General features: G+C 45.6%; 1 protein-coding gene and 1 long non-coding RNA gene across 2 annotated transcripts in view; one reads left to right on the forward strand and one right to left on the reverse strand.

Annotated features, from left to right (window-relative positions):
• Nucleotides 1–16,362, forward strand: part of POF1B (premature ovarian failure, 1B) — a 16,948-nt gene extending 586 nt beyond the window's left edge. The window contains exons 2-15 of the mRNA XM_017815260.1: nucleotides 5,239–5,277; nucleotides 5,708–5,809; nucleotides 6,874–7,074; nucleotides 8,316–8,431; nucleotides 9,480–9,507; nucleotides 10,355–10,429; nucleotides 12,401–12,493; nucleotides 13,218–13,331; nucleotides 13,484–13,636; nucleotides 13,720–13,830; nucleotides 14,309–14,437; nucleotides 14,707–14,780; nucleotides 15,103–15,217; nucleotides 16,253–16,362. Coding sequence (XP_017670749.1) covers nucleotides 5,239–5,277; nucleotides 5,708–5,809; nucleotides 6,874–7,074; nucleotides 8,316–8,431; nucleotides 9,480–9,507; nucleotides 10,355–10,429; nucleotides 12,401–12,493; nucleotides 13,218–13,331; nucleotides 13,484–13,636; nucleotides 13,720–13,830; nucleotides 14,309–14,437; nucleotides 14,707–14,780; nucleotides 15,103–15,217; nucleotides 16,253–16,258 — 1,356 coding nt within the window. The 3' untranslated portion in view covers nucleotides 16,259–16,362. The remainder of the gene's footprint in view (nucleotides 1–5,238; nucleotides 5,278–5,707; nucleotides 5,810–6,873; nucleotides 7,075–8,315; nucleotides 8,432–9,479; nucleotides 9,508–10,354; nucleotides 10,430–12,400; nucleotides 12,494–13,217; nucleotides 13,332–13,483; nucleotides 13,637–13,719; nucleotides 13,831–14,308; nucleotides 14,438–14,706; nucleotides 14,781–15,102; nucleotides 15,218–16,252) is intronic.
• LOC108497579 lies at nucleotides 13,964–19,654 on the reverse strand. The gene is made up of 4 exons (XR_001874886.1): nucleotides 17,841–19,654; nucleotides 15,454–16,479; nucleotides 15,228–15,334; nucleotides 13,964–14,888 (listed from the first exon to the last, which is right to left on the reverse strand). It is a non-coding gene; the product is annotated as an uncharacterized LOC108497579 (long non-coding RNA).
• Between the last annotated feature and the right edge of the window lie 319 nt (nucleotides 19,655–19,973).

Genomic DNA, 19,973 nt, shown 5'->3' on the forward strand with positions numbered 1-19,973 from the left:
GGCACTGCTCCCGCACCCCGTGCACTGCTCCCGCACCCCGGGACACAGCTCCCGCACCCCGGGACACCGCTCCCGGACCCGCTCCCGCAAGCCGGACCTGCTCCCTGCCCGGCCTCGGGCGCTGCTCCCGGACACGCCCGGGATGAGCCGTTCCAGGGCTGCGGGTCCGCCCGGCGCCGCGGAGGGTCGGGCCGGGCCGGGCCGGGCTCCCCGCGGGGGTGGTTCGGGTCCAGCCCCTCACAGCCCCGCGGGTTTCCCTGTGGAAAATCCCCTTGAGCCGCTCCCCGCCGTCCCCAGACCCCGCCGTGCAGAGCCCCCGTCGCCGCTGGGCGATGCCCCGTGTCCGCCCCGCAGCTCCGTCCCCCCTTTTGCCCCAGGACACCGCTTGTGCCCGTTCCTCCCGTGGAACAGCAGCGATCCCGGCGGAGCCGCCGCGGGCGCTGCTCCCTTCCCACGCCGGGATGTCCCCAGCGCTGCTCTGCTGACTCGGTGCTGCCCACGTAAATACAGCATAAACCTGTGTGCTTGTCAGTTCTCTTTGAATCGATGATGCTGATGAGGTCCGCACCGAGGTGCTGGAGTTCAGCTTGGAATGCCCTCACAATGCAGCTCAGCAGGTTTGCTCTGTGTGTTGTGTGTTCAGGACGTGGCTTGAAGGTATCGATGGAATTTAATGTAGTTTTAACACACGTAATTGGTGTCTGAAAACTAGAAGCCAATAGTTTAAGAACAGATTTGACTACAAAAACAGAAAAGGAGACCAGAATTTATTCTCAAACCATTTTTTCCTCATACATCAGTCTGTCGTTGACATTAATAGGATTGCTCTGCTATACTCATGAGGCAAAGTACAGTTGTTTCAAGATGAACTCCTACTGAATTTTCTTCCCTGTGATATAAAATATTTAACTGTCAAAAAGAATCGGGATTAAGACCGATACAAGATCTGATTTCCTTTCAAAGTAGTGTTTGCACAGTTTCAGGCTGCCTTCCTCTCTAGGATGGCTCAAGGACAAGAGGAAATGGCTGCAGGTTTTGTCAGGGGAGGTTTAGATTGAATATTAGCAAAAATTTCTTTGTGGAAAGGATGGTCAAACATTGGAACAGGCTGCCCAGTGAAACGGTGGAGTCACCATCCCTGGAAGTTTTTAAAAAACATGTAGATGTGGCATTTGAGGACGTGGGTTAGTGGTGGCCTTGGCAGTGCTGTGGGAATGGCTGGACTTGATGATTTTAGTGCGTTTTCCCAACCTTAATGAGTGTCTAATTGTAATATTTTTATCTGACTTGGTTATGGCAGAGCCATTCCCGCTGTTTCCAAGCTGTTAATCCCTCTTTTGCAAGATGTAGGGCAGGAGTGTAAACACTGCGTCTCACCTCCCAGATAAGTGATCTGCTCACCTAGGCAGGATGATAGTCTGAATTGCAGTCAATTAATTAAATATTCATTGGAGTAAACACTGCAGTCCCAGGCTTCCTCTGCCTAGATAAGTGTGAGCAGTGATTACAGACTCAAATGCTGTCGCTGCCCTATGAAGGATGTTTAATTTTCAACATCTCTTTTAGTCACTGAATCCATTAAGTCCTGCTGATGAAAACTAATTTCTTGCTGAAGTGTTTTGCTGGACGAGACTTTAAAGACAGGAGGGTGTAGCTCAGTCAGGCTCTGTGTGGGTTGCAGTTTCAGCGGTGGAGAGGGAAGGTACCTAATACAGATTATTAGGAAGTTAATAAAGAAGAAAACAGTAACTAACAGGGAAGTCACACACTTGGTGCTGAATGGGAGTTGGCAGAGAGAAGCCCTGGGAGGGGTGTAGGACATTCCCAAGAGCTGTTTCAGTCGCCCTTTGAGCTGATTGTGAAGTGAATAATGGAACGATACCAAACTCACATCCGTGTTTTAATGGAACACAAGCATTTTTGGTCAGTGGCAGCCCAGAGCTGTAGTTAAAGCTTTGTACTGCTGGTAAAGCAAAGGGCTCTTGGAGCAATATTTAATTTGCTCCTGCAGACCTCGTGTGGATTAATGATAAATGTCTGTGTCCCTGGTGTTTAGTCACGTGGTTGGTGTGTGCTCCTGTGTTCATGTATGCTTGTAGGGAGAATGAGGGAGGGAGAATTTGAATTTGAAAATTGGCGTGTGCACAGAGCACAGGTGTGGGCATTTTGGGGGGTTCAGGATTCAGGGTTGGTTTTGCTTTTTTGGTGTAACTTTGTAGAGGCCAAATGCTGCTCCCAGCCATGGCAGGCTTCATCTGGTTTAATTCACAGCAAATTTTGCTCTGCTTGATCGAAGTGAATTATGTTGTTTAGAGTAATTTCTGTTCCAGTATGGCTCATATGTATGAACCCCTTCACCATGGTCATGAAAAAGCACATGCAAGTTGTTTCTGTTAGTGCAGAGGGCAAAACCCTGACAGGCTTTGTAGGGGTTGTCTGTCTGTGTGAGAAATTCTGTCTTTCCACAGCTGGGCTCAGTTCTGTGACGTGCAAAAGGCTCTTGTGAAAGTGGTGTAACATTAACCAGCTTCAGGGTTGGTCTGTGTTGTAACAGCCTTCAAACACAGCCTGCCATTTCCCCATTTCACCTGCCAAATGGAACTCATAAATCCTGGTTAGATGACTGGATTGCTTGTAATTAGCAAGACAATGTGCTATGGATAAAGGGTCTTGACAGAGGTGGAATTCTCACTTTCATAGCTGGGTTGGCTGAAGTGAAGGTAAACCCGTTGAAATAAAAGTGAATTTACTGATTGCTTCTGCACAACATTGCACACACTACGTGGATGAATCTATCAATTTATTTTTTTTTAAATTTAAAAATTTTAAAGACTAGCAAAAATATTTATGAAAGTGTGTCACCTTTAGAAATTACCCTTATAAATCCGATGGCAGGGGGCTGGAACCGGATGATCTTTACGGTCCCTTCCAACTGAAACCATTCTGTGACTCCATAAAATAGACCCAAATTGGCTGGTCAGGCTGCTAAAAATTCCAAACCCAGTCGTGCCACTGAAATACACAACGGCACTGAGCTCTCCCCTTTGGAATGCCACCTTCCCCTTCCTTCTCCAGTGTAGAAAAGCCTGCATCTCCAAAGCATTGCTGGAAATGAGAGAGTAGCCAGAGCTGTGGCCCTTGGGAATGATGGAAAATGAAGTAGCGGCTCCAGAGGCCTTGGAGGTGGCAGCTGGTTGTGCAGAGTGAGGAGCCATGTGTGGGGCAGTCCAGGCTGGCACAGACACAGGGTCCCCTCCCAGCCTGTGCCAGCCCAGCCTGCTCGGCAGGAATGGGAGGAAGGGCAGGCAAATCTGTGTAAAGCAGCGAGGGAAGTGTATCTGCATCAAAGTTCTCTGGAAATGAAAGAGTATTTTTGGGTATCTCAAAAATAAGCATAATTCTATCCAAGCAAAACATTCTTAGGTTCCATATATTATTGCACATAGGACTAGAGTGTCCTTGTGAATATTATAAGGGCCTATTTAAACTTAAAATGCTCCAGTCTTCTCCATTCTGGATGTGTTCCTCTGGGAGCACACAGGTAACAAGGTAAAATAACTTCCCTTGTTATCCTCCCTAAACCAGTGAGAGTTACGTATCCCACAGCCCTGCGGCAGCGTGGTTTACTCCAGGCGGGTTTGTCTAACTTCCCAGTGAATTCAAAGAGTGTTTTTTGTGTCACACACAATGGTTATCTGGTTCATGTGCTGTTCTGTCAGCGCTGAGTGAAACAATCCCTGCTCTCCCACGGCACTCGAGTGTCGCAGCTCCGAGTGCTCCGGGATGGATGGAGCCAGTGACAGGCACTGGGATCTGGGCTGTGCCTGCTCTGAAACTGGGCTGGAGGAAGGACCAGTGGGCGTTCATTTGTTGAGTATTTTACTTTTCAGTTCAAATTCTGCAGGTGTCAGTGGTGCAGGACTGGGCTGTGAGTTCTAGAGCTCTGTGTTGTGTCCTGGTACAGTCCGTGGGTTCCCTTCTGTGCCAGACCTCCCTCTGGACAGTGTGGGAGGAGCACTGAGCAGCTTTCTAAGCTTCTGCAGCAGTTATTATTTTAAATTTTGTTTTAGTTTTTTAATTTTGAAATGTCTTAATTACTGCAATTGCTGCTAAAAGAGTTTCTTTTCTACTTTGGCTTCTCTTTCCTGGTGCTGTTATGATTCACTTTTGGGAGATTTGGAAAACTCCTCCAGGCTTCCTAAACTTATGCAACAGTTCACAGGAAAGCTGACCTACTTCAGAGCTGCTCTCACCCAGTTGACAATGTCTCCAAGACTGAACTGCAGCCACATAAAGTTCCCCATGGGTTTGGGGAAGAAGTGATTTATTATGAAAATTGGAGGTTTGTGCTGTGAGGAAAAATAATCAGGGTGCTGTAAACTAATAAGTTGCCAAATCCTTAGATTGGATTAAGTGGGAATGTTGCTTGCTTGTACAAAGTATTGGTTGTGGAAGCTTGAAGCAATGTGTGCAATTTGTTAGAGCTGGTGGTGGCCCACAGGATGGGGGATAATGTCTGCAATTGCTTCTGGACAGTGCTGGGGAAAAAGTACATTTGAAAAATGAACAAAGCTGCTGCCACTTATGGATTCCTGTAATTTAAAAAGGCACTTCTCATTTTTCACTCAGGAATGGGCAGATGTTCCATGTGGGCACCACTTCCATAGCTGGCAGTCATGAAGTTGTGCCCTCTGGGTACGACCCAGTGGGGTTGGTGGGCAGCTCCTCTGCCCTTCTGTTTCTGAATTTAGGCAAAATACAAAGTTTCTTCCCTCAGTGAAACAAAAAGTGTTGAAGATGCACCTCCATTTACACCAGCTGACCTTGGTATGTAAAATGAAAAATCGGAAGTGAAGGAGGGTGTCTCTGGAACAGGGAGAGGGAATCCATGGAGACCTCATCCAGTTTTGATTTGTAGCCTGTTCTGCTGCACTTAGAGAAAATAAGGACTGATTCCATCACACCTGCTAGGAGGTGATTGAGAAAACCCAAACTAATAAAAAGGAGAATGATGGAATGGGTGTTGCTGTGCTGTGTATGGGCTAATTTCTTTGGGGTGGGAAGGCCCTGGATTTAAAACATCTCCAGGTGATTGTGGCCCGTGGATCCCAATATATTTACAGCCAGTGACTGTATCCAGATTACTTTGGGAATCCATGTGATCCTGAGCTCTGCCAGGAATGTTTTGGAGGCGGAAGTGCAGTAATACTGAACCTTTGCTTATTTTCCTCCTTGCAGGGCACTATTCGAAGGATCATTATCGAGAATCCTGATCAGGTAGGAAAGTGTTCAGTGCTGGAGTTCCCCCAGTTACCCTCATTCCATGAAGTGCCCAGCTGCATCCTGTAGGGATGATAAATACTTTGGGATCACACAGCTCACACCTCTGATGGTGACAGATGGAATTACTGGGAATTGAAAATACTGCAGAACGGCCAGTCAGGCTTCCACCCCTCAGCAGTGGAGTTTTATTAAGATTAATTACTAACTGTTCCACTGTATTTATTTCACATGGTCTCCATGGAAGCACAGCCACTTAGTTTCCAAATGGACATACACTCAAATGGACACATCCTAAAGGAATGTCTTACAATACATGTGTCTTCAAATTACAAAAATCCCTTGTAGTTTTTTAGTCAAAATCACACTAATCCTGAATTTGCTGTTTGACAACATTTATGGATGTTTTTATTTGCAGGTTTTACAGGAGCCATTATCTCCATTTCTCAGAGCGGGGACTTTCGGCCCTGGAAATAATGTCATCTACGAAAAGACAATAAGAAAATATGAGCTATTAAATCCCCTCCAAGTAAGTTGAGTGTTTATATATTATCTATTTTAAAAAGCAAATTGATATTTCTGGGTTGGTTTGGTTCTGGTTTTTTGTTTGGCTTTGTTGGGAATAGCTGCCAACCTGAGAATTGCCTTGCTGTGATACAGGACACAATCTGAAAGTAAATGAAACAATATTTATGGAGAGCAGAAACTGAAATGTTTGCTTTATAATTCCTAATAATTTATTCTTTCAGAATAACAAACTGCTGCTGTATCTCTACTATTGTCAGTCAATATCTGAATAGTGACTGAGAATTGGTTTCTTGCAGTAACTCCACAACAGAACAACCAAGATAATTCTTTACAAAAAAGGCATTAATAAGACAAATTTATTTTTTTTTTTACTCTTGAATTTGGCAAAACTGTCTGGAATTTCATCTTAGAACTGCTGTTTTGTCAATAGCAAAAATACTACTCCTTTTTTATTGCTCTGAAACATTACCCAAGGAGAAATTAAGGGTATTTCAGAATGGTTTATCTGGGTTTTTTTACTTTGTTATTTAAAACTGAAGCTTTTGTGCCACTCTGGATTTTAATAGGTGAATTAGGTGTAATACCCATTCTCTGAAGTGGAAAAGGAGAGTGGGGCGGGGGGGAAGGTAATTATAAATAATAGCTTTTTTTCTTTCCACAGCTGGTGTGGAAAGAAAATAATAAAAAATTGTGGAGTCATATTTTCACTTCTGGTTTTTTTTCCCCGGGGTATATCTAGATTTAAGTCAAATCAGGAGTGTAGTTCTGAAGAAAATTTCCACATGTGGTTAAACACACCATGGGAAAGGTGTCTCTTCTGTGCTTCTCACTTGCAGCCTCCAAAACGTGAGGGGCTGGTGAATTCCAACCCTGGAGTATGAAAGCGTGAGACAAACTCAGGCTCAGTTAGGAAAAAAAAAAAAAAGGCAGTTTTATTGGGATTATTAAAATATCTGAACCCGCCATCAGCCTTCCCAGTCCCAAACACATTTCCTTCATTTCGGTATCGAGCTCCCAGCTCCCAGGGCCGTGTCCAGCAGCTGAGAACACCCTTGTTGTTGGCAGGAGAAGCAGTTCCAGGTGTCCCAGCTGTGCCAGCAGGCGGAGCAGTGCCAGCCCTGCCCGGAGCCCGCCCCGGTCACCCACCAGTGCCAGCACACCCAGACCAGCAGCCCCAGCGATGTGTTCCCGGTGTTCCCAGGGCCGGGGAGCGATGACTGCCGGGGCCACACCGTCAGGAGGGTCCCCCTGCACTCCTGCGAGCCGGTGAGGGCCACGGGCTGAGGGTTCTGCTGCTCGTTTGGTTTGTGTGCAGAGGACAAAATTTGGGGGATGAACGGGTCTGTGTGTCTGTGATCCCCGGGTTGGGTTCAGACCCTTCGCAGGTGATTCCTTACAAGTGCGTGGTGCTGAAACAGCAGAGTCCGGGTGTGTGTTGCAGGTAACTTCGTGTGCTTGTTGCAGACTGCTCTGGGACTGTCCAAGGCTCTCTCCTGTGCTGTTGGGGGGGAAAAAAGGCTGGTTTAGGTGTTGTGTCCTATTTCGCTTTGGCATACACCTGTGCTCAGGTGTCCTGAGCATCATTCTGAGGTCCTTTAACTGTGTAAAGTCTTGCTGATTTGTTTGGGTTTGTTTTTCTTTGTCTGGGAGCATTACCATTGACTGAGTCAGGTTTCCTCTGTCAGTCTGTACAACAAAGACTGAGGGATGCACAGCTTCTGCCCCTAGTTTTGGAGAAAAGACATGTTGTTCTATAACCTTGACAAGCATCAGTTCAGGATTTCTCTCCTCCTACACTGATCAACAAGGGCTTCAAATGTATTTCAATTTGATGCAGAAGTTTTTGACACAGATTCACTGGAAACACTAAATGAGCTTTCAGTTGTACCTGTACCCTGTTAGTGGAGCTGGGGAGGGAGTGCAGAGTCCTTCCTGAGCCCAGTCAGTGTTTGGGTGAAAAGACAAACATTCTGGGGACCTTGGTGTCAGACCTGTGCAGAACCTTCATTGCCAGGCACATCCATAGACCAGCTCGGGCACACTTGGCTTGGGCTGCCTCTGGAATTCTTTTGTTGTCCACACAGGAAAACATTTGGACTGTGCAGTGCAAACCCCACTGCTGCCCTGGGGGATCCTGCACCCGCCTGGTCCCATCTGGGTGCTGCCCACGGGTGTTTTATCCACCTCAGCTGTGGCAGCAGGTGTCTGACAGATTTCCTAGTTCCCAACACTTCCCATTTTAGCATCCTGAAGATTACATTGCTGTGGAAGAGAGTACTTTGCCTACTTGTTGTTGAAAAGGAAGTCATTCATTTCTGTACAGTTTACTGAGAACCAGGAGACACAAAAGACTCATTACCAAGGAAAAGCACAGCGTAAACAAATTGCAAATTAGTTCGAGCAAAGAAGCCCAAATCCATCATACCTGTAGCATTCTCATGCTCAGCTTTCACCCCAGCTCTGTTCTGACCCCCCTGCCTGTGTCCTGCCAGGTGAACTGCTCCCAGGAGAGCCCGGACCAGCTGGACTGTCGCTACTTCGGGGAGCTCCTGGCTGAGCTGCACCGCAAGGGCAACGACCTGTACAGCTGTTTGCTGCAGCACGTGGAGAAGATTGGAGGCAGGTACTGGCATTGGATCTGTGCTGCCATTCCCATATCCCAGAAATCTGTGCACTGCACAGCCGAGAGGACAGTGTTGGTTGAGAGTTGTGCTCTTTTTTTTTTTTTTTTCTTCCCGGACAACTAGAATTGACTGCATGTTTTACACGTTCATAATTTGCAGAGTAACTGAGGACATAAAAATGCTGCAAGCCAAGGAAATGTATTGAATTTGATGCTTTTTCAAATTCATTAAGGAATATGTATCCTGTGCCTGTTTGCACACTGAGCAAACAAGTACTTACAGCACACTCTGACTTATATTTAATGACGTGATTCTATTGCTGTGTTCTGAAAAAATGACCCAAGTATCCAAACTTCCTCTGTCCTGTTGTGCTGCTGTGTCATAAAAGACAGCCACCATGAGGCATAAAGCTCGGTCTCTACATGCAAATTAACATCAAGCACGTTTTCTGCAGAGCCCTGCAGACTGCCTGTGGGAAAAAATGCAGAGTCACAGCAACCAGGGCTCTGGGGTTCCACAGCCTTCCCACCCGTCCCTCACAATCCCCTTCACTCCCAACCCCCTTCACTCTTCCCTCTCACTTCCAGTCTTAGTGCTTCCCAAAGCCACTGAAATAAGGAAAGTGGTCCTGTAGCAGGGAAAAGGGGAATTTAACCATCACAGAACCCCTGACGCTGCCAAGTAAACACTTTTAGATTGTCAGTGGATTGCAGCAGAGTTGTGGGCAAACCATTACCCAGGCAATTAATGTAATTGGGTTAACTGCCCATAATTGAGGTAACTGCCCAAAGAAATGGGGATAGTCAGCTTGTGTCAGGTGTGCTGCTGTTGGTACTCCAGGCTCCTCAGGAATTTCTCCATGGAGTGGTGTTTGACAGCTCACATTGCCTGGCACCTCAGAGGGAAGGAAACGGCTCTTCAGCTGATGAAGACCCTTCCCTGCTCAGTGTTTTATAGACAGGCTTTCAGCGTTGAATGTGGGTGTGAATTTTTAAAGTTCTCAAGCAGCTTTTTGTTAATGGATCCTTTGGATTTTGTGTTTTACAGGAACCACGACATCGAGTTCACATCTCAGGTGAGCACAGGCTGTCCCCTGATGTCAGTGCTGATACCAGTGAGGGGGGGCTGCAAGGGAATTAAGCCAAGCTCAAGCCACTTCACATAAAGGAGGCTGGTCTTTGTTAGTGAATGATTCCTGCTTGGCATTAATATTCAAAGCCTGACACCTACTGCCAGGCAGGTATTTGCAAATGTGATAATGCTGAAAGGAAACTTCAATAATTTGCATTATTCCAGTACGAGAGTCAAATTTTAGAAGTCTTCCCTGCAGCGTCAATAATGGTTTCAGTGGAAAACAACTTGCACAGGTACCTTTATTCCACAGTGTGCTTTTGAAAAGGATCCTTCACTCTCTTGCCAGTAAAGCTGCTGCTGAGCAGCACGAGCTGCACCTTTAAAAGGCATTGTGTGTGTGGCAGAAAACTTGTCCAGGGTTCAACTGCAGACAGCAAATGCCATTGAACAGCTGGCACAACCTCCTGTTGGTCACCTCGTGTTCAATGAGTCTGTCCACTGGTCAGAAACACGAGATGTGACCCCACCATAAACTGCTGGGAGTTGCTGTAGCATCAGCTGTTTTTTCTTGGGAGAGGATTGGTTTGAATACTGTTTTTAAAATAAATGTGAAACTCGAGGATTTGAATATATGCTTCGTGTACCACTTCATCTCACTTTGTATATGCCCCAAATATAAAAGGCTGGAATTTTTTTAAATATTCTTTAATCTATTTTCATTCTTATTTGCCTTGTTCTAAACATGTTTTTCATAGTAGGGCTGTGTAATTAATGAAGAAACCACATTACTATCTACCAGGCAAAATTCTTAATCAAGATGTCTCCCCTTTCTTCCCTTCTTTGCTTAGACTGAAGATATTGAAGAATTAATTCCCAAAGGACTGTCTGAGGCAACAAAGCAGCAGATTCGTTATCTCCTCCAGGTATGGGAGTGTGGAAGCCAAATAGGAACTTGAAACAGCAGCTGGTTTACTCACAGCAGGGTCTTTGTACATAACATACTTAAGAGTTCACTCTGTATTCCCCTCATTCCATTTTTCTGGTGTGCAGGGGATGGAATGGTCCAGGTGGCCATGAGGGAAGTGTGGCAGCTGGACCTACAGTCCCATTTTTTAAACTGAACTTTATTGGTGCTTTCCTGCAGTTTCACTGGAAACTGTCTTGGCTTTTGATCACCGACAACAGAACTGAGACCTTTCATCTTTCTGTCTGTGTTGTGTGTTAATACTTTGCTTTAAAAGCCAAAACCAAATAGTAGGTGCTGAAAACACATGGCAGAAAGTATTGCAGTGCTGGGAAACAACTAAATGCCAGCAGAGCCTGCATCCCAACTGCTCACAGCCCAACCCCATGGCTGGGGAGGGAGCTAAAGAACAGATCAGGAGGACAAAACCCTTTACAAATGGAACCACAGCAGGAATGGGGCTGTTTGTTACCCAGTGCCACAAGCACAGCTCAGCACTTAGTGCTGCATTTGCCAGGCAGGAATGTTGGAATAGGATCCAGAACAACCTGCACTGCTCTGCAGGTGTGTCCTGAGCCAGGCTCCCTGAGGTGGGGGTAGGGTGATCCTACTTGGGAGCTGCACCTTGGAGTTGCTTCCTGTTTAAAAAAATATCCATTGAAATGAAGTTGTGAACAAGCAACCTGGTCTGAGCTCAGAGCTTGTCTTGCTTTAAGCAGGAGGCTGGGACAAGATGAGCTCCCAAATCCCTTCCAACTTCTCTTAGAAGGAAGATGGACATGGACACCCAAGTAATTGCTGAGTGGGGTTTTATTTAAGTTTTATAGTCTAAATTCAAATATTTTGACTTAATTCCTTCTTTTAAACTGCTCTATAGTGTATTTAACAATAAACCCAACAAAAACCAGAAGTCAAAACTGAAATTCCGCTTTAATTAAAAAACAAAGAGGTGAGTGACACCAGAAATGTGATTTTTGAAGCCTCAGTTACACAATGGCACCAGTGGGGATAAAAAAATCACACAAGGGCCAATCCCCACATGGATGGAACTGCGAGCACATCCTTTAGCTGGGATGAGCAACAAATCAAGGGAACAGACAGGAAGGTTCACTTTTGTCCAGGCAGTAAAAAATACAGGTTTTGCACAGAATATTCAGCCCTTCCAGGTGAGTCACAACTTAAGGATTTACTCGTGTGTCCTTTCAAAGTCTGTATTTCTTCTTTAAAATACCAGAAATGTATCATGAAATGCAACAACTTGTGTTTTCACCTGAATCAATAGACAGCTGTTACAGGCATTAAAATTAACATTCCAAAGGAGAACAGTGCTTGGCTGTGATGCACTTCTGCCTTTTTCTTTCATCCAGGTGACTCCTTTCATCTTTGGGATCTTTCTCCTTTTAATGGGAGGAGTTGGTTGTATGAACTTTTTTAATTTAAATTTTTGAAAATGTTAATTAAATTCCCTCACCCTTAAGCCCAAAGCCTTGCCAGATCTCAAACATGACTCATTCCATGGCTTCTCAGGCAGGGCAGTAATTTTTTTAAATCAGTGTAAGCACAAAGCTTTGAATGCTCAAACAATGATCGTGCAATATTAGCACGTTCATTTTCCCCTTTATTGGTATACAAAGGCAGTTCCTTGCTGTCTTGTTCCTTCCATTTTAGAATGTTGTCCTGTGTTGCAAGGCAGCAACTTAAAACTATGGCATTTGCAGAACAAAGTGCATGAAAATGTGTTTCTTGTAGAAATTGTGGGCACTTCAAAGGATGTGCAGTAGTTTAAAACTGATTTTCAGCTGTACAGCAGTTTCTGTTCTGCCTCTTGTCAAGCATATTGTAAACAGAGCTAATGAATCCCAATTATCCATTTCATTTTGTAAACAGAGCTAATTAATCCCAATTATCCATTTCATTCTTTCCCTCCTAGATGAGAGTGACGTCGGATAAATCCCTGAGACTTGTGCTTTCCACTTTCAAGAATCTCCGGGAGGAGCTGTGCCATTTGCAGGATGACCTGGGGGTGAGCAGGTTCCTCCCTTCCCAGGGCTCCTCCACCTGTTTTCCCTGGCAGCAGGAGTCCAACGCTGACATTCCAGTGCTGGATCCAGGCTGGGGCTACTCTGTTCACACGGCAGAGGAGGTTGGGTGGTGCTGGGGGCTTTGGCAGCTCCAGAGGTTCTCTGGGTACAGCATCCCAGTCTGGAAGCTGGAGCTCTGTGGCTGTGGGTACAGAGAGCTGTTAGGGAAGCAGAAGTGTTTCCCACACCAGCCCAAGTGCTTGGCACCACTGGGAATGTCACAGCATTCTCCTGTAAAATGCAAAGTTTAGGGAGAGGGTGTTTTAACTGTCATCTTTAACAGAGAACAAGGAGGTCTTAGTTTTAGGTTGGTTGGTTTTTTTTTTTCTTTGTTTTGTTTTTCTTTTTTTTTGGTTTTTTTTTTGGTGGGATTTTTGTTTGGTTTTTTTGGGTGGGATTTTTGTTTGTTTGTTTTCAGGTTTCTGTTTGGGGGTTTTTGTTTGTTCGGGTTTTTGCTTGTTTGGGTTTTTTTTGGCTTCTGTTTAAATTCTTTCTGGGGCAGACTGGAAGAGCAGTGTCCAGGATCCCACAAAGCCACAGACACTGCAGGGTGTCCTATGTTGACTGTTTTCTCAGTTCTAGAACACCCCCTCAGTGTGTTGCACTTCATGGGAAGAGTTTACTGAAAAACTGCAGCTGTTGACTGTGAACACTTTTGTCCCACAGAAGCTGGAAACCGACAATGTCTTGCTGAAGAAGGATTTGGCTTTTAAGGATTCTCAAGTAAAAGAATATGAAACCATGTTGGCTTCTCTAAGGGAGAACAATCGTCAGCAGCAGGTAAATCCAAATGTAATTCAGATTTCAGTGTAATTCCAGTCAGCCAAAACCTGGGCAGTTTGCTGACTTCTGGGTATTCTCTGCTGCCTGGTGTGTGTGGTGCTGTTACTGCCTTGAGGAGCTCGTGCACTCATTCCCTGTGTGTTTTGCAGCAAGGGCTGAGGGACAGCACTGCCAAGTGCCGCTCTCTGGAGGAGCAGCTGCTGTCGCTGCGGCTCAGCGAGGGCGAGAAGGACTGTCAGCTGAAGGAGCTGGAGTACGGCAAGAGGGCCCTGGAGCAGGAGATCCAGAGCCTCAAGCTGCAGGTAACACTCACCTGCTCTGGGGGCAGTAGCTGGTACTCACAGACAGATTAAAGTATGAAAATAAAACCCCTTATTTCCTGCAGAGCTGCTCCAGCCCCACACTCCAGACCACCACAGATGAGCTCTCCAGCCGATACGTGGAGATGATCAATAACCTGAGGGAGGACAAGGACCGGGAGATCCGCAGCCTCAGGGTGAGTGGTTCCACCTGGCACGTGTGTGGGAGCAGGAAAAGAGCTGCTCTTGTCCTTAACAACAAGAATGAGCTACCACAGGTACCTTTTGGGTATCTTTTGGTTCTGCAGTTACTTTATTCATAGACACTAATGATGGCTCAGAAACCCTTCTGTAGAACATAAAACTGTGATTAAAAAAAACCCCAACATTCGTTAGATGTAGAAATTAGGGATCAGTCCAAGTAGCAGGCTTTCCTAAAGGGTTATCTTGTGCGTCCTGATAAGGTAAGAAATTAGTCAAAAGACTGAGTTATTAAACTATTAAACTGATACTGGGTTGAATTCAGTCCAATCAGCACTTGCTGAATTTACTGTGCTGCTCAGCTTTCTGATTGGAAATCACTGGGTCTTACTGTTCATGCTGGTAATGAAAAAATACACCCTTCCTGCCTGGAGCACACGCTCCTGACTGCTCTGCTCCCTGCCTGTTTTGCAGTCCCAGTTATGCCAGTTCCAGCAGGACATCTCCAGGAGGGAGGGGAGCAACAGTGACCTGCAAATGAGGCTGCACGAACTGACATCAATGCTGGAGGACAAAGAGGCCTTTATTAAACAACAGCAAGAGGTAAAATAATACAAGTTGTTTCTCTTTTAAGAGGTTGTGTATTAAAACCTCCATGTCCTGTGTAGGTGGAAGCTCACTGGGTAGTCACTTGTCCTCTCCTGGCTCAGGAATCAGGGTTAGGATTTGTTCTAACTGAATCCTCTGCCAGCCTTCTGGAAGGACAGACTGTTCTCTGGGAGGAATTTCTGCAAATATTTTGTAGCAACTTTATTGAACTGATGCTTCAGAAAACATTATTTCCTGTGAATGTTTTCTGTTGGTTTTCTCAGGAGCTCTTCAGACTGAAGCACGAGAAGTTATCGGGCAGTCAGTCCCCTGGAGTGACAGCCATCATCACTAAAAAGTAACGTGGTTATTCACCTTCCTGAAAAATACATCCTTTGGGTTCTCCTTCCTCTCCTCTCTGCTAATCAAGCTGTTCCTGCAAATGTCTTAATCCTGCCCGTTCAACCTAAAGGGGAAAAAGACAAGAGAGGTTTTCCTGTACAGAGAGGGTTCAGCACTGGGAGGGGGGTCCAATGTGTCACAGTGACACTGAAATGTCTCTGCTGGCTTTGTGCAGCTCTTTGGGGATTAAGGACTGGCAGGGCTGTGGGGCAAGGTCACAGGGATTTGGACACAGGTCTGCAGATCTCATTCTACAAGTTGGCAATTCTCTTTCACAGGTACAGGAATCAGTATCCTATTCTGGGCCTCCTGTCTGATGACTACAAGGTCACATCACCTGTCAATAAATCCCAAACTATTGTCATTGAGAGGACTGGGGAGATATGGAAACACGTAAGTTTACCTGGAGAGGGGCTGTTCCCTCCCAGCAATCCCCAAGTGTTCAGTTTAACTCCAAAGCAAGTATTGGCCAAACTGGTAGCTGAGAGAGGCTCTCATGGTAATTCAACTCTGCAAAAAGCAAAGTGACTGATTACAGTCAAGGAACTGTCCTGGCTCTTGCAAGCTGCAGTAATTGGTGGGTGGGGTAGAAATAAAACCTTTTGTTGTTTTCTCTGGCATGCAATTACCTTGAACAAAAGCAGCAGCGTTGCTCTAACACCAGTCCCGAGGGTGTTGCTGTACTGGGCAGGTGGGAGGGATGTGTCCCTGCTGTGCTCTCAGGTGAGGAGGGTTTTGGGTGGGCAGTGCTCCTTTGAATCAGCAGCATTAATGACTCCAAGCTATTACTAAAACATACTAAACACCACATCCCTGAAACTCAGCTTGAGCCAGGGCCGTGGCTAACCCAGGAATGCAGAAAAGTGGTGACACTTTAAGCAGTGATTCAGAGTGCAAACAGAAAATAGGGCTGCAGAAGCTATTTCTGTTACAGGGCACAGGCTCGTGGTGCTGAGTCTGCTTACACCAGACTCAAAATAAAGTCCAAGGCTGGAGAAATGTCAAGGTGCTGGTCCCCAACCAGGTGTTCTGGTGCCTGCAGGTGCAATGACACAGCAGCACATGGACATGGGGGTTAACAGCGTGGTTTGGGGGGATACAACCAAGAGACAGTCAAAGGGTAACACACCTGGTGTATGTTACCTGCAGTGGGATTAAGTAAGTAAAAGGCAGAGGTCATTGGCAAACAGCAGAGTTTTATTACTGATGCCTAAAACTCACCAAGTTGCATTGCAACCTAGTGAAATGTCAAGCAATTAAACAGTAATAAAAAAGTTAAAAAATAAAGAGTTTGGTACAGAAGAAGGGCTCACTGGTTCCCTCAGACACTCAGGCTGCTGGAGAAAACAAGTAAGATGCTTTATAACAGGTAGTTTTGTTTTAAAACAGAACTAAGTTTGTTTCTAACTAGCTGCTTGTTTCTTTCAGGACTGAAAGAAACCTCTGGGCCATCAGAGCTGTTTGAAGGAGTTTACAGCCACTCCACCTGCTTTACTTTCTGCTACTCTGCACCCAGAAAAGGTTCAGTCTGCCAGTGAGAAGGGCTGGGAACACATTGAGGACTCACTTTTCCCTCAGAAGAGCAGGATGCCATCCCTCTGTGGACTTCAGCTTTTCTTGACTAACTCCTGTTCTTCAGCCAGTCCTGAAGTGATCTAAGAGACAGAAGGAAGACACCTGAAACCTTTTCCTCTTTGTCCTGGTAGCCATATTCCTCTGTCCTGTCTCCTCATGCTGAGAGTGGGAATGGCACCCCTGTCAGTCCCACACATCATGGGGCTGCTTCCAGTGCAGTCTCTGGCTGCCATCTGGAGATGATAAAAACCCCAGAAACCACCTTCACAGGGAACTTCAAAAATACCTCACTGAAAACTGCTTACCTTCACCTGCCTCTGTGTGGGAAGCTCAGACACAAAGGACAATTACTTAACTTACAGCAGCCACACAACTCCTCAAACCCAGCTTCTGAACTGGGAAATGCCAGCAGGATCCAGTTCAGTGAATGGTTGGGCAAAGGGTCATTTTAGAGAATGTTTCTGACCTCAGAGGTGATGTATGTTCAACCCCAAACCAGCTGTAAGTATTTATTTGCTGTGCTTGAAATTTTCAAGAACTTGGTATATTTTTATATAGAAGAACTTTGTATGAAAATAGCTCATGGACTAAATTTCCTCATCAGACCAACCTGCCTTTAACAATTTCTTTCAAAATAATTCAGTATTCATGAGTAAGTTGTTGTCTGAGCAACACAGCACAGAGAATCACAGGGCAAAGTTTAAACCAAAGGTGCTTTTTATAGTGGGGTTCTTGCTTTGCTTTACTTCTGCAGCCATTTCTGTTCACAAATAATATATAGCACAGGCAATGCTGGAGGATACGTGTAACCATGAAATAAACCCAAGTGTAACTTTCTGAATCACGTCTGTCTGTCCTGGAAACAGCTGGAGTGGGAGTGAGGTGGTGCCCTGTTCCTCCCCGTGAATCTTGACAAGTGAAGGACCAGTGGTGGGTCCCTTTCCTGGCCCCTGATCCCAGGCCTCCCCAGAGGTGATGTTGGATGTCCAGCTGTGCTCGTGCTTTTCAGAAATGGAGAAAGAGCCACAGGTAAAACCTGCTCCTGGTGCTGCTCTTTGTGTGTGTCCAGGCTGAGATGGGGCAGGAATTTCAGGAACCAAGTAAAGAGTTTGCACCAGCAACTGTCAACCACTTCAGCCTGGCTCTACAGAAAGAGGGTTAAATTAGTTAAATCCCATCCTTTGCATGAGGATGGCCATGCCCATCTGAAACCAATTATTATTCTAAAACAACTCCCCCTTTCTGTAGAGCAGTGACACGTGGGGTACATCTACAGAGCTAACAGAGTAGTGACACAGAACAGTGTCAGTGTCTTCTATCCCAGTAAATAATCTTACTTAGACTGTCCCTAAATGACTTTTCACCTTTGGTGATCTACAAAAAAAAAAAAAAAAGGCTTAAAAGAGGCAGAAGGCCATGTTTGTCTAATGCCATCACTTACCTGTGCCTGACTGTGCAGGGGTCCTGACTGCAGGTGCCCCAGGAGCACGGATGCCTCGCTGTGGTTGTGCTGGGCAGGGCTCTGGAGAGGCTGCAAAGAGCAGAAATGTGAGTTACTGATGGGCACAGTTACTGTGGGCTGGTGTCGGCCATGCAAGGGCAGTGACCATGCCCTCAGTGACACCAACCCGTGTTTCCTCAACTCCCTGGTACAGCAAAACACACAGGGAATGCCCCTGAGGGCAGACACAGACTCTGAACAGGAGTTCCTGGGTGTGGTGGGACAGTTCCCTGACAAAGGCCACCATTAGGCAAATGATGTGTTTTGCATATGCAGCTGGCAGGATGGTAAATCCCAGTGAAAACAGCACACCTGTTCCCCACACTGGAGCAGAGAGGCACGGGCAACCTGTTCAAAACAAGCCCAGTTTGCTGCTCAGGACACGTGGCTGTACTGGAGGGGTAGCAGGCTCAGCCCCTCGAAGGCTTGGGGGTGTATTTGTAGACTCTGCACTGTAAATGTTACAGAGCACAGGTCACAACTACACACTGTACTCACAGATAAAGCAACAGAGAGTTGTTAGAAAGTTGAATTAGACTAGTAGGTAAAGCATGTGGCCATTCCTTTATGGGCTGGGCTTTGTTTTCAAATCAGATTTATTTAAAAAGCAAATTTAGTATTTTTCATTATAAAGTACCTGTTACTTGCTGTGGTCTCAGCTGTCGCCTCTTTTCTGTTGCGTTGGAACTGATTTACCTAAAAGTGCTTTCTGCTGGAGTTTACAGAAACACATTTTTCTCATTTACTCAGCTCTGTACATGCTACTTATAAACACTTTGCTTGAGATAATTTCCCACCTCAATGTCAGGAAGTTCCACCAAGATTTCTACATTTTTTTCAGGAACAAATTAGAAAAATCAGACAGCATTTACTTCACATATTTCCAACAATACACAGTCTGTCCTATTTGACTGTCTTTATCAGCAGTGTTATTAGATAACCTCTCACTGTCTGAACAGAGTCTGGTTTTGCACTGAAGAGCAGGAGAAAATTGTCTTCTGGTTTTTGTGACTGACCTTTCTGTAACAAGGAAGTTTCTCTCCCTCAGCTGTGAAATAAAAGCCAGAGAGAGCCCTGGTTCAGAAGTTCCTGACAGCTCTGGAGTCACACAGACCACACCCAGGTAACTCACCCTCACCTCCAGAGTGTTGTGCTGCTCTTCTTCCCTGTTTTCTATTTTAGTAATTGTGGGCATTTGAAACCTGAAAATAGAAAAACACAGATGATCAAGACACGAATAATTTTTTAACTGCACCTGTCAGTCTGTCACTCCAATAAAACTGCACCAAACAACTGCCATTCCAGAACAACCCTTGCACAGTCTGTGAACTCCCCTTGCTCAAGCACCATTTGTCCATCACATCCAGCCTGGCAGGAGCAGAGGAGGGACACAAACAACAGCTGAGCTTCCTCCAGTGCCCCCAGCAGTGACAGCCCCACCCACAGCAGGTACTTCACCCTACCCCTTTCCCACTCCAGGTTCTGTGGAGTCACAAACCATCACAAACACTGGGAAAGGGACCTGTGGAGGTACTGAGAGACACATTTTACTATGACTTGACAGGAAGCATTTTTAGAGTCGTGACACAACAGCCACCAAAATTCTCTTCAATATTTACTGGGAAAGTGCACTGAAAAGGGACTGTGTCTTAAACTGCTGAAGAGTCAGGTGACATTTTATTCTTGCATTTCAGAAAATTTAAAATGCAGCTTTCTAGTAAAATCTTATGTCAAGAACAGCAACCAATCTCTTGCTTTGCTACAGAATTATTACCTGATTATTCTATCCACCTGTAAGGTGGGGAAAATGAGCCAGCAGGGCCGCGGGCTTCCTCACAGAGCCAGGGTGATCATCTTCGAGCTGCTACAAAGAAACTCTTTCAGTCCAAGTATTCAACACAATGGGAACAAAGCATTAACATGGTCAGAAAAGCACAACTTTTTTTTTGAATGCTACCTCTGACTGCAAAGCAGAGCAGCAGCAACAAGAAGATAAATACATTCTGCCTGCTTAATTTCTCCTTTTTGGTGCAAAACCTATGAGTTCAGTGGCTCAAAGCCTGTTGGAAATCC

This window comes from Lepidothrix coronata, unplaced genomic scaffold, assembly GCF_001604755.1.
Source record: "Lepidothrix coronata isolate B3197 unplaced genomic scaffold, Lepidothrix_coronata-1.0 Scaffold2, whole genome shotgun sequence".
Classification (NCBI taxonomy): domain Eukaryota; kingdom Metazoa; phylum Chordata; class Aves; order Passeriformes; family Pipridae; genus Lepidothrix; species Lepidothrix coronata.